The sequence below is a fragment of the Nannobrachium achirus genome, assembly GCF_963921795.1.
Source record: "Nannobrachium achirus genome assembly, chromosome: 6".
Lineage (NCBI taxonomy): Eukaryota > Metazoa > Chordata > Actinopteri > Myctophiformes > Myctophidae > Nannobrachium > Nannobrachium achirus.
The window spans coordinates 58,564,115-58,580,056 of record NC_137815.1 but is presented as its reverse complement, the minus strand read 5'-3'; the positions used below and the strand labels follow the sequence as shown (position 1 = coordinate 58,580,056).

General features: G+C 41.9%; 1 protein-coding gene across 1 annotated transcript in view; it reads left to right on the top strand.

The window, feature by feature from the left end:
* plxnb1b (plexin b1b) overlaps positions 1 to 15,942 on the top strand; it is a 123,483-nt gene that overhangs the window by 104,170 nt on the left and 3,371 nt on the right. Inside the window, exons 24-37 of the mRNA XM_080728857.1 lie at positions 2,243 to 2,343; positions 3,996 to 4,213; positions 4,406 to 4,584; positions 5,183 to 5,249; positions 6,917 to 7,063; positions 8,639 to 8,816; positions 9,320 to 9,423; positions 11,749 to 11,833; positions 12,479 to 12,645; positions 13,335 to 13,495; positions 14,467 to 14,614; positions 15,185 to 15,249; positions 15,489 to 15,564; positions 15,671 to 15,745. Of these exons, the coding sequence (XP_080584983.1) occupies positions 2,243 to 2,343; positions 3,996 to 4,213; positions 4,406 to 4,584; positions 5,183 to 5,249; positions 6,917 to 7,063; positions 8,639 to 8,816; positions 9,320 to 9,423; positions 11,749 to 11,833; positions 12,479 to 12,645; positions 13,335 to 13,495; positions 14,467 to 14,614; positions 15,185 to 15,249; positions 15,489 to 15,564; positions 15,671 to 15,745 (1,771 nt within the window). The remainder of the gene's footprint in view (positions 1 to 2,242; positions 2,344 to 3,995; positions 4,214 to 4,405; positions 4,585 to 5,182; positions 5,250 to 6,916; positions 7,064 to 8,638; positions 8,817 to 9,319; positions 9,424 to 11,748; positions 11,834 to 12,478; positions 12,646 to 13,334; positions 13,496 to 14,466; positions 14,615 to 15,184; positions 15,250 to 15,488; positions 15,565 to 15,670; positions 15,746 to 15,942) is intronic.

The following is a 15,942-nucleotide window of genomic DNA, read 5'->3' as shown; positions in this document are numbered from 1 at the left end:
ACCGCTTCGTAGGACTATCAAGCACTTGTATTCTATATTTAGTGTGCTTGGGTAGCTCATTCAGTAGAGCACTCACTATTGGACCACAAGGTACAGTTGAAGGTACATACAGTAGGTGTAATGCTCCACCTCGGCACTCCATCTCCCAGGAGTCTAGCGCATTTCAAAGGAAAAGACTCCCTCTTTGCTCCACTGATACCGACGATAAGCCACTCTGACCTACTTACAGTATTTTCTGGACTATAAGGCGCACCTGACTATAAGGCGCACTGTCAATGAATGGTCTATTTTCAAACTGTTTTCATATATAAGGCGCACCTGACTATAAGGCGCACATAATAGACGCTACCGTTGCGTTATGCATCCAACAGATGGAGCTGTGCTAAAGGGAATGTCAATGTCAATGAATGATCCATATATAAGGCGCACTGGACTATAAGGCGCACTATAGTTTTTTGAGAAAATTAAAGGCTTTTAAGTGCGCCTTATAGTCCGGAAAATACGGTACTTGTACTTAAAGCAGGCGTTGACACTAAGGCTTGCCCACCTGCCCCCGGCAGGTAAATAAAACCTTCGGGCAGGTGAAGTTTGCTTTCAGGTTGCCCGACAGGGCAAGAGCTCATTTGAGAGGGGACACAACTGTCTATAAACACAACTTGAGATATCTGCCTAAACACCTGAACGTGGCCAGCACGTTCTGTCTTCTGGTCTGCGGAATGTAAAATAAGAGCACTGTTTAACTATAATTTACTGCTGCTACACTTACAATTGTAAAATAAGTGTGAAACCCTAGACATATTCAATAATTGCTATGTAGGTACATTATGACATTTTTATCGCACAGCCCCAGAAAGTAAAGAAATAAATGGAGCGGTAATTAAAAGCTTACAGTAACTATTTTTATAATGGACAATTTACTTTTTGGGCAAGTGGGCATGACCTTTGGGCAAGTAGAACATGACCTGTACTTGCCCGACGGGCAAGTGCCTCTGAGACCTTAGTGTCAACCCCTGCTTAAAGTATATACGGCAGGGATACAGCAGAGGACCTTGGTAGGCACAAGGCAGTGGTACTTTGTTAAGTGGACCATACCAGTGGTCTGACATGTTTAGACAAAGCATAAAGAGGTTTGTTTCATGTTCTGTTAAGCTATTGGGATCAGTGTATTTAATTACAGTATGAAAATAAACTTGCAGAGACTTGAAACAAACCATAATTTTGTTTTAAAGCGTTTTAAAGAGGAGATTGATTTGAAAAGTCTACTTGAAAATGGTCCATGGAAACAAAATTGATTTACGAACAAAATTCGAATGTCCTATTAACTCACCCACCGCTATTTTTAAGACCCTTCTAATGGTCCACACCGCCAGGATTTTGCCTACCTTTAACGTGGGCGCGCGCGCGAATCCATTGCGCGATGGTTCACCGATTGCATTCACAATACGATCCAGGCACGGTAAGCAACAAAGTACTACAGCCTTCCATCGCTCAAAGCAAAACCGACGGAGCGCCACGCTGGTGTTGCACAACATTGAACCGGATGACATTTCGGCAGACAGGATACAGGCGTCGTTGTCCCGCCCCCCCATTTCCGTTCTGGAACATCCAGATCCGTTTTTTGTGAATAGGGCGGGTCCATAGAGCGCTATGGACGGCGAATCGGCGATCATACTTTTTTGTTTTATAGTTATTAAAGCTAATTGATAACTCGTCATATTCGTCATAAGCAGAGTGGACCCATAACTATAGCTCGTCAAACTCGACATATGCAGTGGGTGAGTTAACAGCACAATGTTTAGCCACCACTGATTTTATTCAGGGAAGTTCAGTAATATTTTAATGACTCTGGAGAAAATGTAAACACAAAATCTAATAAGATGGGGTCTAATGACACATGGCACCTCACTGTTGAACATGTTGAAGATTCCGTTGTACAATTAAAACTAAATATTTCAAAAAATGTTAAACTTGTACAACACATTTGGCGCTGATCGTTCCAGTCAAGTGGTTTGCAAGATTATCCCCAAACAGACTGACAGACCCATTTGTAGACGTCTTGCCTCTTACAGAGCCTCACTAAAAAACAAAGACATTAACTGGAAAATTGTCTCTGTTTATATGCATACAATTTATGACCAAAGCTGTGAATACACAATGACATGTGTTGATAGGAGTGCATATTGCTGTCGTTTATATAACCTCCTGAACTTTGTATCCTCCCACTCTGTATCCTCTGTATCAGGAGGAAGAGCAAACAGGCTTTGAGGGACTATAAGAAGGTCCAAATCCAACTGGAGAACCTGGAGACCAGCGTGAGAGACCGCTGCAAGAAAGAGTTCACAGGTACGGACGGAGGAGCCGAGAGGAACGGACAACGATATGGAAAGAAGGAAATTAATAGAACAGACAAGAAAGACCGGGGGATGGGGGCTACAGAGAAGGAAGGAGAGTGGAATAGAGAACGAGACTGTTTGTTTTTTCTCCCGGAGGCCAGGAGACCAACTTTGTTTTCAGACGGCCTTTATGAAGTTATCCCATTACACCAAACTTCCCCAATGAAATGTCTGCTGATCCCACATGGCTTTTCCGTGGGGGGAAGCCAGTTTTAATTTTAGCCTGTCATGACTGTCCAGTGTCAATATTCATCAGGTCCACACCACCACCAAACACAAACCCTAGAATCCTGTTTCAATATCAACATTCCAACACGCAAATCACAGAATGGACTAAAGTTCAACAGGGTATATTAAGGTTTAATAGATAAGGCTGGCAAAACAAAGAATGGGGAACGGGAAGTATAGTAAAAGTAATAATAGACATGGCGAGACAACCACACAGTCTTGTTGTAGGTGAAATGACCTCTGCCATGGACTTCCACCTCAGGTTTCCAATGGAAATTATGCATCCGGTTTTGGCTAAATTCATTAAATAGTCCTTGTAGTAAACAAAGTCTTCTTATAATTAACATGTTTTGTTCTTGATTTGTTTTAGTTTTTTAAACCACACTATTAACTGCTTTAAAGTTAACTGTGGAGACATTAGCTGGTTCTTTATGTCGTAGAACAAAACATGAAACTCTTAAGCTGGTTGCACACTGCTGCGTTTTTCCGTTGCAAAATGCGTTTTTCAGGGCAAAGAGAGAAAGAGAGAGAGAGAGAGAGAGAGAGAGAGAGAGAGAGCAAGGGACCCAGTGGTCCGAAAATAAGTACGAAACGGGTAGCAGTGTGCAAACGTAATTGACATAAAGTGAGGTTGATTTATTTTACGTGCTCAGAAAATCGCTCCTATATTCTGCCGAAAAAACGCAGCAGTGTGTAACGACCTTTAGATGTATTTTAACCACAGAATTGACTTTCTAGTACACATCGCGTGTGCACACACACACACACACACACACACACACACACACACACACACACACACACACACACACACACACACACACACACAAACCCCACGCTAACACTCTGCCAGATTTTAGGACTACAAACAAACGGTAACCCTTTATTGGGCATGATAATAGTCTGAAGCAATGCTAATGAGGCAGGGGAAACGAGTAGTAAAAGAGGACATTGTTCTTTGAATAGATCATTTGAAAAGCTACAAAAACACCAAACTGAATTACCGGGTCCAAGAACCCATGCTTTAAGGAGATCTTTTATTTATAGATCATTGACACTTTTTAATAAGCTGCCTTGAAACCTCTGCTGCATTTACAGTAAATTCACTTTTAAAAATAATCTTTAGTTTAACACTGTAAAGTATGTTTCTTTTCTCAAATGTAATTACAGCTATCTTATTGTTTAGTTTCATTATGTAGTGTGTTGAGTACTCACATTTAATAATTTTGTATTTGCAACTTTACAAATTCGTTTGAATGTTCTTATGTGGACCCCAGTAAGACTAGCTGGTTGCTATGACACCAGCTAATGGGGTTCCTGTTTCCTAATCAAACTGCCTAACCTTTTATAACACACCTGCCCCCCCCCCTGCAGACTTAATGACAGAGATGATGGACATGTCCAGTGACCTGGTTGGTTCTGGCATCCCCTTCCTGGACTACCGCATGTATGCCGAGCGCATCTTCTTCCCTGGCCACCGGGAGTCGCCACTGAGGCGGGACCTGGATGTCCAGGAGTGTCGTCGGCAGACAGTGGAGCAAGGACTGGTGCAGCTGTCCAACCTGCTTAACAGCAAGCTGTTCCTCACCAAGGTATTCAGCTTCGCCATTTTCACAATGATGCTGTTGTTCCCCCTTCACTCTTCTATTTGTCAACTGACCAGTATCATTAAATTCATCGTTTAATTGAATAGTTTAATTGGGGGAAATGAAAAGAAAAACGTGTAATCAAACAAATCACATCTCTCACTTTCTCTCCCTCCTCTCTCCTTCTCTTCCCTCCAGTTCATTCACACACTGGAGAGCCAGAGGACCTTCTCTCCCAGGGACAGAGCCTATGTGGCCTCCTTACTGACAGTGGCGTTACATGGGAAATTGGAGTACTTCACAGACATCCTCAAAACCCTGCTCAATGACCTGGTGGAGCAGTACGTCGCCAAAAACCCCAAGCTGATGCTGCGAAGGTACGCAGAGTCATAGACCTGATAAACGTACAGCATTATATACTCACTGACTCACTGCATGAGGTGTTAGCTTGGACATGCTATACACCTTAAAGTAGGCCAGTAATCCCCACCCCCACCCAAAAATAATCTATGACCGGGACCTCTTAACTCTGGCAGTGCACAAATGGAAGGTCCATTTGGTCCCTGGAAAAAACACTTTGAGAAACAGTGAAGTAGTACATTAAAGGGGCATTTCACCTCTGGGACAACCCGATCTTATTTTATTGTTGTTTGGGACACGATCAACACAATCCTGAGTTATTTTTTGTGTTCAATCTGTGTTTTTAGTATTTCAGCATGACTAGTGATGCATTTTGCATCATCAGTGATGCGTTTTGCATCATATGATGCAAAACGCATCACTAGTCATGCTGAAATACTAAAATATCTAAAACAAATGGTCCTTTAAGATTATAGTTGCCACGTGTGTTTTCATATGAATGTATTCTAGTAAATAGTATTCACTACATACTGTAAATATAATAGAACCTCTTTTCACAAAGTCTAATCTGTGGTTTTCATCTAACTTTTGGATGTTTGGTGTGGCTCTGTGCAGGACGGAGACTGTGGTGGAGAAACTGCTGACCAACTGGATGTCCATCTGCCTCTACGCCTTCCTCAGGGTGAGTTTGCACATTTAATAAACCCCTTTCCCACTCGCAAGTGAAACAAGTAATGCACTGGTATTTTTCATTTCGGCGTCCTGTGGAAATAGGTGCATATTTCGAATGCCGGTATATTTCGTGGCGCCAATCTCATAGATGCCCACCATGTAAAACTTTCTGTAATGTTCCTGCACAGCTTCAGTGGGAATGAAAGGTGTCTGTTTACCGATACAGCCATGATTGCGTGATGCGTTGTGATCTTGTGAGATTTGCTAGGAAAGTGTTTGTGTGTTTGAGAGAGAAAGAGAGAGACAAACACGGCAATTGGGTTGAGAGAGTATGGGATATAGTGTGAGTGGGCGTGTGTGATCCTGCAAAACTGTTCAATGAAACGGATGCGTCATCGGAGCATTCTTGGCCTAAGTAAGAGATGAATCTACATGCATGGAGATGGTGTCTTAATAAGTGTCTATAATGGTTGCGACCGTAGGTCGCATTTACTATCAAAACCTCCACAAAGTGTAAGTAGTGTAAGTAGTGTCAGTCCCTCTGTCTGTCACACCTCACACGTCACACTCTTGCCCTGCTCATATCTCCGCAACCGTTGCCCCGATCCATGCCAAATTTTGCACACACGTTCCTTGCCTGCCAAACTACAACCTCCAAGGACCCCCGGAGCTCCAGGGAGTCCCTGGGGGACCCCCAGATGTAAAAAATGACCAAATGTGCAAAAATGACCAAATGACCACGCCAACGGGGCTGCTCACGGGGACTTCCCGGGGACCACCGACTCCTGGTGCTCCAGAACGGATGCAAAAGTGGTGGCGCCCCCAGTGGAGGACCCCCTCCACTGCAGCTCACATAAAATGCCGTAACTCCTACAGATTTTGCCCTAAAATCACGAAAATCACTACACAGCATGTCTACACTCATGTCATCAACATGGATCAGGAAGATTTAGGAAAAAAAATGTTTTGCCCTATTTGTGGAGATAAGCGACCTACGGTCGCTTATCTCCCGATTAGGGAGTCTTACTGGTAGTTATACAAGTGTAACTCGTAACTTTCAGTATATAAAGTTGTAACAGTAGCAGTATTAGTGATTAGATGATCATTATTAAGCAAACACTGCATTGTTCTGTTTGTTTTCTGTTTATAGACCACGCACGCACGCACGCACGCACGCACGCACGCACGCACGCACGCACGCACGCTACACTACACTACACTACACTACACTACACTACACTACACTACACTAGACTAGACTAGACTAGACTAGATTTGGAACAAGTCCTAAGTGGTTAGTGTTGCTCTCGCATTAAAACAATTGGTTGTTTGTTTGGGAGCGGTGCTCAATTACCTCAGTATTTCTAAAACCCTTAATTTGATTTGATGAATTACTACTGTGCCCTACAAAGCCAAAATGCAGTAACTATGGGGAAAAAAACAACAAGCGATAGATGAGTTTAAAAGTGTTTTAATTGGTCAGCCAAATGAGATACCGGCATATAAGTGATATTACACTAATTATAAATCTGTTCTTGGGGTAAATGGTGATCCCCCAAAAGTCGGTATGTCCAAAAACGTAGTACAGCACTACAACAAGTAACAAAGTGTATGCCATGAAAGAATGCTCCAACAACTCTAGCCTACTTCAACATGTTGACATGTTGTGGTGTACAGGACTCGGCTGGAGAGTCCCTCTACATGTTGTTTCGAGCCATCAAACACCAGGTGGATAAGGGACCGGTGGATGCTGTGACGGGCAAGGCCAAATACACCCTCAACGACAACAGGCTGCTACGAGAAGATGTGGAGTACAAGACCCTGGTAAGGACAAGAAGATGACGCGTTTTACCAATTCTGTGGCGGGTCTGGCGACCCGACTGAATGGTTAGGGCACTGGTTCTCAACCTTTTCAGGCCGCGACCCCCCACTTTTGAAGTCCATATTTGCATGTCAAACTAGTATAAAATCAAATTTATTTCTGTGTAACACTAACTTATTATTCTTTCTTATGCTAAAGAAAACGACAAGTGCGATCTGTATATGACTTTTGTCACTTCTAGTTATAGTATAGTGTGTTGACTGCTTTTGATAGTAGTAATTATAATGTTTTTATTTAATGTATTCCCTTTTTTAGTACAGCTACATGGACCTACAGTACAGGATCACATTAGTGCAACATGACATGTTACAACAACATGCACTGGCTAATCATTAGAGAACAGACAAAATTACAGTTTTATAATGTATGACAAATAAATCCTTATGTCCTCTTTAACCCTCCTATAACCCTTTCTTAAAGGAGTCATCCAGACCAAAACACATATAAGGTTAAATCTGTCATTTATCATACCCCTTTATACCTGCTTTATTCCATTTTTTTCATAGCTGCCCCTGTTGCTAGATTTCGGCTGCCCCTGTTGCTAGATTTTGCAGGCCTCTCATAACTAACAGAGTAGATAGACTTTATACTAGTGCGGTTATTTCTTCAGCTTCAAAGTTAGTATTTTTTTATTGGATTGTGTTTACACACCGTCCTGAGACCAACCCAACCGCTGTTTTGACCTCACAGGCACCCTTACTTGTCAAACCGACCCCTCCCTCCCCTCCCTTTCTAGCCTCTCCTCTCCCTGCTCTGGTGCAGAGCAAAAGCCGTTTGACATGTAAGGTAAAAAAAATACTAACTTTGAAGCTGAAGAAATAACCGCACTAGTATAAAGTCTATCTACTCTGTTAGTTATGAGAGGCCTGCAAAATCTATCAACAGGGGCAGCCGAAATCTAGCAACAGGGGCAGCTATGAAAAAAATCGACTAAAGCAGGTATAAAGGGGTATGATAAAAGACAGATTTAACCCTATATGTGTTTTGGTCTGGATGACTCCTTTAAAGGGATATTCCACTTTCAACAGGGAGCAGTGGAAGGGCCTCTCTCCACATACACACCCATTGTAACTTCAAACTTCATTTTAACCATGATAGATTCATTAAAAACACCCATTATTTCTTCTGGTGACTCACGCTACCCTCCTAATACGTGAGCAGGCCGTGTTTTTTCGATAACTTTTTTCATTTATTTTTAATAATTATTTGGGGGAATGGAAAAAATGAAATAAAAAAAATAATTATTAAAAATAAATGAAAAGTTATCGAAAAAACACGGTCTGCTCACGTATTAGGAGGGGAATATGAGTCACCAGAAAAAATAATGGGTGTGTATGGGGAGAGGCCCTGGGCCTGGAGGGCCTGGTAACATTTACATCAAATATCTAAATATTCAATCAAGCTAATTAAAAACTGTTCAGGGTGTTCATAAAAGCCTGATTAGATGATAATATTACCAAAAGTTTTTTTGAAAGTGAAATATCCCTTTAACACTCAATGTCCTTCTTTTTCCCTAGACTCTGAATGTGCTGATCTCATTTACCCCACCGCCCGGTGGGGTAAATGAGACCCAGCCCCTGCCCTCCAAGGTGCTGGACTGTGACACCATCACCCAGGTGAAAGAGAAGCTGCTGGATCAGGTCTACAAGGGAACCTCCTTCTCTCACCGGCCGCATACAGAGTCCCTAGACCTCGGTGAGCACTCCTTTACGTGGATTCACAAAAAGCCTTAACATGCACTTTCCTCTAAAGAGTTTGTCTTAAAATATAAAAAGGGGTCTTTCAAAGTTTAACTCGATATAGTGTAATGGGAGAAGATACAAGCAAGAGTACAAACTTACAAATGTATCCTTTTCCACTGAAGTGCACAGCCTTCATCCGCATTTAGTGCTAGCAAAGGCTCACATTTGTCTCAGACTTTAATAAATCACCAAAAAGGAGACATTTGTGAGTGCAGCCTACTTTTTCTATCTAAAATGTAAACGGTCTAACTCTAACCTGCCAATTTTATTTAAAAAAAAAAAAAGTATTGCATCATTCCCCTTTTTGCACACTCATTTTTCTTTTCCCTGTATACTTTACATACATCACCAGGAGTGAACAAACATACTACACACATCCACGCATATGTACCACTCATAAACGTCCACCACATGGACCTACATGTACGCTAATCTCTTGTCTTTCATCTGTCTTAGAATGGAGGTCTGGTGTGGCCGGCCACCTCATCCTGTCTGACGAGGACCTGACATCAGTGGTCCAGGGCAACTGGAAACGCCTCAACACACTGCAACATTACAAGGTCACTACACAGACTAACCCAGAAACCTCTTCAGTTATGCTTTAACTCTCAAATACCTGGAACGCGCCCGAGTCGCGTTAGATTTTAACCACTTTAACCATTATTTTATGCTTTAACTATTGAAAAATAGCAGATATACAAGCTCACAGCGCGGCACCGAGTGCCGCGCTGCGAGCTTGTAGATCTCCTATTTTTGAAAAAAACGTGAAAATGTGTGCAAGTCTTTGAATATCTTTGACCCGATCTTTGACTCGACTTCTAAATCCTTCTTCTAAATCATGTTGTTCTCAAACTTTTTCATGTCAAGGACCCCCAAAATTACAGGTATTTGGCCGCGGACCCCCATCTCAAAATATGTTGTTCCAGGGACCACCCAGAAGCAAATATTTGAGTTACAAATGTTCGCTTTTAAATAGATATATTCAAAATGATTTAAAAAAAATAGCAGATCTACAAGCTCGCAGCGCGGCACTCGGTGCCGCGCTGTGAGCTTGTATATCTGCTATTTGGAGCTGTGTGGAACACAAGCTCCCTATACGTGGCCGTGTGTGTGTCCGTCCGTCCGTGTCTGTCTGTCTGTCTGTATGTAGCCTCAAAGTTTGGCACGCTACTCCTCCCAGTTTTTGCAGCACACACTCGCGCCATATGTCAAATCGACCGGCTTACTCGGGAATCGTCTGCTAGTAACTTGCTAAGAGAAAGGTTCTATAGTTTAATTGATATTAATTTATTAGTGAATTAATTTTCCCCATTGACTTATAATGGGAATTGCAAAAACTCACATTCAAGTATTTTTCTCTCGTAAACCATAGGAGCTACAGTTTCAAACCTCGGAGAGGAGATTCATAATGATTTTAAGAATGAATCCAAAACAAATTACATCACTCGGCCTCATGGTGGCGCTATAACGGCCCACTTTGCGTTTTGCCCCGTAACTCTTGAACCGTAGATCGGAAAATTAAAATTCTTTTTTCCCTGGATTCCTTGGGTCAAGATGCATCTCCCCATATAGGCCACGCCCATTTGCGCCAGGATAGATTTTCCGCCATCTTGAATTTTCTCCAAAACACACTTTTTGCACCTTTTCCTACATATTTTCTTCAAATGTCACAAAAATCGGTACACATGATCCTTGGTGACCAGAGAGGTGCTACACACACACACACACACACACACACACACACACACACACACACACACACACACACACACAGCTCCACTTCGAACAGAGGTTCGATTTTTTTCAATTGTTAAAGCGGTCAATAATCCTAAGCCTAAATGGGTTAAACACTTAAACAGCATATTTGTTGACCAGGGTCCCTCAGGGGTCTATCCTTGCCCCCCTCCTTTTTTCCCTCTATCCCACATCTCTTTGCCGATAATAGCTGATCTACAAGCTCACAATGCATTTTGTTTGCGATTTGTTGTGAGCTTATAGATCTGCTATTTTTTTGCTGATTGTTGGCTTATTATGTTTTGCCCAGAATAGAGATCAACTAGTGACGGGGACCACCCACTTTTATTTTTGAATGGCGTGGATGCTGGAAGAGAATTTCCAATTAATTAATTCCATACATATTTCTGAAAATTCTTATATAAAGAGTTTTAAGCCAGGAATCAAACCAACCACGTTGCTCGTGGTAAGTGTACACTGGATTGTTACAACATTATAGCTGATAATAAAATTCTCTATGAGGAACATCAATGGGACCTTTTGTTTAACTTCTGGCTGTTGAGCTCTATAGGGAGTCTGGGGTTCAAGTGGTTAATTATTTTCTTTTAATTAACTCAAGAGGACTGTTATGTATAACCCGGGGATGGGGAAGGGTTGGGTTAACATTTAATGAAAATAATGCTTTGGATTTCTGCCATGGTTCCAAAAAGGAAAGAGTATCCTGAATAAAAAAAGGCCTCTAAACCCTCAAGGTGCAATGTAGTTGGAGTCACACAGGATCAATGGTCCTCTATTCACTGAGTGCCTCGACCCCCTGGAACTTACATGAATCACTGTTTATTTTCCATGATGTATTGCTATTGCACCAGCACCACATATTACACATTTGGCTGTTTAGAGGGGCCGCTTAGAGGGAGTTCCTGGATAAAGCCTCATTTATACGCCGTCGTATGTGGATAATGCCTATTTTGGCTAATCCCATTATACAGGAATAGGCTCACAGTGTTTGGAAATAAGTTAACTAGTTTTACATTTTATTATATATTGCCATTCCACAATCAGTGATTATGGAACAAATGGATAATGATTAGTTGCCATAAATACAGGATTTGATGTGGTTGAGTGTAATGCTAATGTCTGTTGTTCCTCAGGTCCCAGACGGAGCGACCGTAGCACTGGTCCCACGCCACTCCAAACACATTCACCATGACAACCACGACTATGTGGCAGGAGAGAGTGAGTCCTTTTTCATCAGGTTCACACCCTCAGTGAAAAGACACTGAGCGTCTTTTCACCATGACTGAAACCGTCAACACAATATATTTTCAATGGCTTCTGCTATACACGAATGAGCCTTCTACTCACAATAACACTTTCAACCACACTCAACAATCAAATAATTGTCTTCAGATTATGTATTGGCAACTACCTAACTGTTTCCTAAACAAGGTTGTTGAATTATTAATTAGTAGCAGTAATCGTTTTAGAAGAGAGTATGTCACTTTGTGCATGTGGTAGATATCTCATTTTGGAATGGGATCCGGCCATGTGTGCTCGGTCACTGCACTGAACTCTAAGTGTGGCTTTCATCATTATCTCTTTGTATTTGCTTCATTAGCCGTCATAAAACCGCCATTTCTATTGGTCATTCCATTGTCCTTGTTTACTGAGTTAAGGCTAATCTGACTTCAGAAGATATGGAGGAAAGTGATGTAATGGCAGCCATAGACCACATTGGTGCTGGGAACACGAAAAACTGTGAAATACTGAACATTTTGTCGTGTAAATATTGTTTCTATAGATGGTGAGAACCACCAATAGTGTGATAGTGTAGCTTTTAAATGTTTTTATTTTTATTTTTATTCTTGTCCGTCTGTGCAGAGACCCCCATGCTGGAGGATGCAGATGAGGGTGGGGTGAGGTTGTGGCACCTTGTGAAGGCCAACGAGGAGCCTGAGCTGCCCAAACACCGCAGAGGCAGTCTGAGGGAGCGGGAGAGAGCAAAGGCCATACCAGAGATCTACCTCACACGCCTGCTCTCCATGAAGGTAGGGACCGTATACACAGGCATGAGATCCACAGTTTCACACTTTGTTCACTTTGCTTGGCAAATAAGTGCTTAGCCTCCATATTATAACGGGGATAACTCGATGCTATGCTAGGTTTTGGTTAGTAACATTACATTTTTGGTTTAGGGTGCTGGTGATAATAAAAGCTTAAGCAGTAATACACAAGAGGCCATGGTAAATTGTATTATACCATGGCTTTGTGTTGTGTCAACACTATTGCAATGATATAATGACAATATACCATGTCCTTGTGTATTATTGCTGAACTACCACTTAATATGCATTATAGATCAATTATGTGTTTGCCTGGATGAACAGTTATTAAACCATTTTATATATGGTTGCTGTCGGGTCCAAAACCGTTACTTCACTTTCAATGGATCCAATGTAGTTATTTATTTAATCACAAGCTATTGTTGATAATCTTCATTTGTTAAATATGAATAAAGCCCATAGACAGACTTTACCAATTAAACAATTCAAAATCTTTCAAAAATAGTAGATGATCTAAAAGCTCACAATGCATGGAGATCGTCTATTGTCACTACCTTTGCGCAACACTCTTCTACGACGAAATAAATAAACAGAGATATTATAGTTATTATGTGATTTATAGTTATATTGTTATAATACATACTGTATGCATATTATTTTCTTTGTGTCCACAGGGGACGCTGCAGAAGTTTGTGGATGACCTGTTCACAGTGATCCTGAGCACCAGCCGCCCCGTCCCGCTGGCCGTCAAATACTTCTTTGATCTGCTGGATGACCAGGCGGCGCACCACGGCATCTCTGACCCAGAGACCATCCACATCTGGAAGACCAACAGGTACACGCGCGCACGCACACACACACACACACACACACACACACACACACACACACACACACACACACACACACACACACACACACACACACACACACACACACACACACACACACACACACACACACACTATACATCAGGGTTCCCCAATAGGCGGCCCGCAGGCCATTTGCGGCCCGCGGGGGGGTTCTGTCCGGCCCCCACCAACCCCAGTCAAAAAAGAAAAGGAAAAAAAAGACTCTGTGTCCAGCTGGCAGCTGATGCCAATAAGTAGTAACGGCCCCTTGTTAATGGATCAAAGGAAGGCAATTATGTCTCTGCACTGTCAACTAACTGCTACAGATGCATACTTTTCAAGCAGACTGGTTTAATTGGTTCTTAACTTATTTTGTTTCAACTTTAAGGAGTGCATTTCTCATAATAATTATGATAATGGTGGTATAAGAGCAGCAACAACACTAGTATAGTGTTTCTCAAAGTTTTTTCTGCCAGGGCACACTTTAGACACCTAGATATATGGCACGTGTGGCTATTTTCAAAATGTTTGCCTCTTTCTGATGCTGTAATGGTATTTTATTTTATTTCTTGAGGTATTAAACAGGTTTTAAAAGTCCTTAAATCGTGACTTCACTGCCAAATTTCAAAGGCCACACCAAAGGTCCACTGCACAATGCTTGAGAAACACTGCACTAGTAGGCCTCTATCTGAATTGTCGCTGGAGTAGCAGGAACGCCACCGTCGCCCCCTGCAATGCTGTGGCCCTCGGCTTGGTACCCTAGACATAATTCGGCACTTGGCGAAAACTAATTGGGGAACCCTGCTATACATACATATTAAGCAAGATAGACACATATTATTCACAAAAACACAAAGATATTTCTCCACATATGTCTGAACACATAAATACTGACTTTACCTCTTGCTCTCTCTTTCTTTCTTTCTCTTTGTCTCTCATTTTCTCTAATCCCCAGCCTCCCGCTGCGCTTCTGGATCAACATAGTGAAAAATCCCCAGTTCATCTTTGACGTGCAGGCCTCGGACCACGTGGATGCCGTGCTTTCGGTTATTTCCCAGACCTTCATGGACTCCTGCACCATTGCAGAGCACAAGCTGGGACGGGTAAGGGATCAGAGTGCTGGGGGAGTTAGAGGGTGGAGAAGACATACCCTATAAGTGTATGTTAACACTTCTGATGTGTTACCTGGTTACCATGGTAACCAGGTAAACAGGTGAGCGACAAAACGTCATATCCCATGATGCAACTCGGCTGCCCTCATCAGGAAGTGTGTAATCTCCATAGGCTCCTATTCATTGCTGCGGCAAATAAACTGCTTTATCTCGGAATCTACTTCCAAAAAAGCTTCGAACGGAGAGAAATGCTTTTTTTCACGGCGACACTGGGCCGCGACAGTCGGTTACAATTTTTCATTTCCGTGTGAAAGTAAACACCCCGGTCAGCATCCAGATTTAGTGAATTTCCACAACATGGACACGATCGTGGCTTCCGGGGCTCTTCAAAATAAAGCACAGTGAATGGCAGCACTCTGTAGCCAAATAATTACAAGAATAATAGCATCCCAAGTGTTAATGTAAAATAAAAGCATCCCAAGTGTTAATGTAAAATAAATCAGAAATAGATTTCTCTTTCTCTTATAGTTATCTTGTTTTTTTGTTGTTATATTTCATTAGGATTCACCCATCAACAAGCTGCTGTATGCCAGAGACATTCCCCGTTACAAGCAGATGGTAGAAAGGTAATATTTATTATTAAAAAACTGAAAAGATTCCCACGCACAAAAATCTATTTCTAGTCTTAAACCTTCTTCACAACATTAACTGAAATTATCCACTTTAGTTGCATGCTGTTATTTTACTGTACCAGCAAATGTATGTTTGGTGTAACATTGTTGTGTGTGCATGTGTGTCTGAGTGTGTGCATGTGTGCTTTAAAACAAATGTGTGCATTTGAGCTCTAACATGGTGTGTGTTGTAGGTACTATGCAGACATCAGGCAGACCATCTCTGCCAGTGACCAGGAGATGAACTCTGCTTTGGCTGAACTGTCCAGGGTACGTAGAGAAAGAATACTGTCTAGTTAGACATTTACTGCAGCTCAAAGACATTGAGAATTGGAATGAGGTAATGATGACTCTAACCCGACTCTCTCTTTTCCAGAATTATTCAGGCGAGCTCAATTACCTTGTTGCTCTGCATGAGTTGTACAAGTACATCAACAAATACTATGACCAGGTGAGTTTGTCATCGTCTTTGTGTGTGTATGTGAGAGACTTTGTGCCAGCAAATTCTTTGGACAAATTTGTATGATGAATGATGATATTGTAAGCTACAAGGCTAAACACCTCTATTTTGAGGGCGGTTGTGTTAATGTTTATTGACAATGTAATTGATGGTTGCACAAGAGTGACACACAGTATATTGGGAAAGAA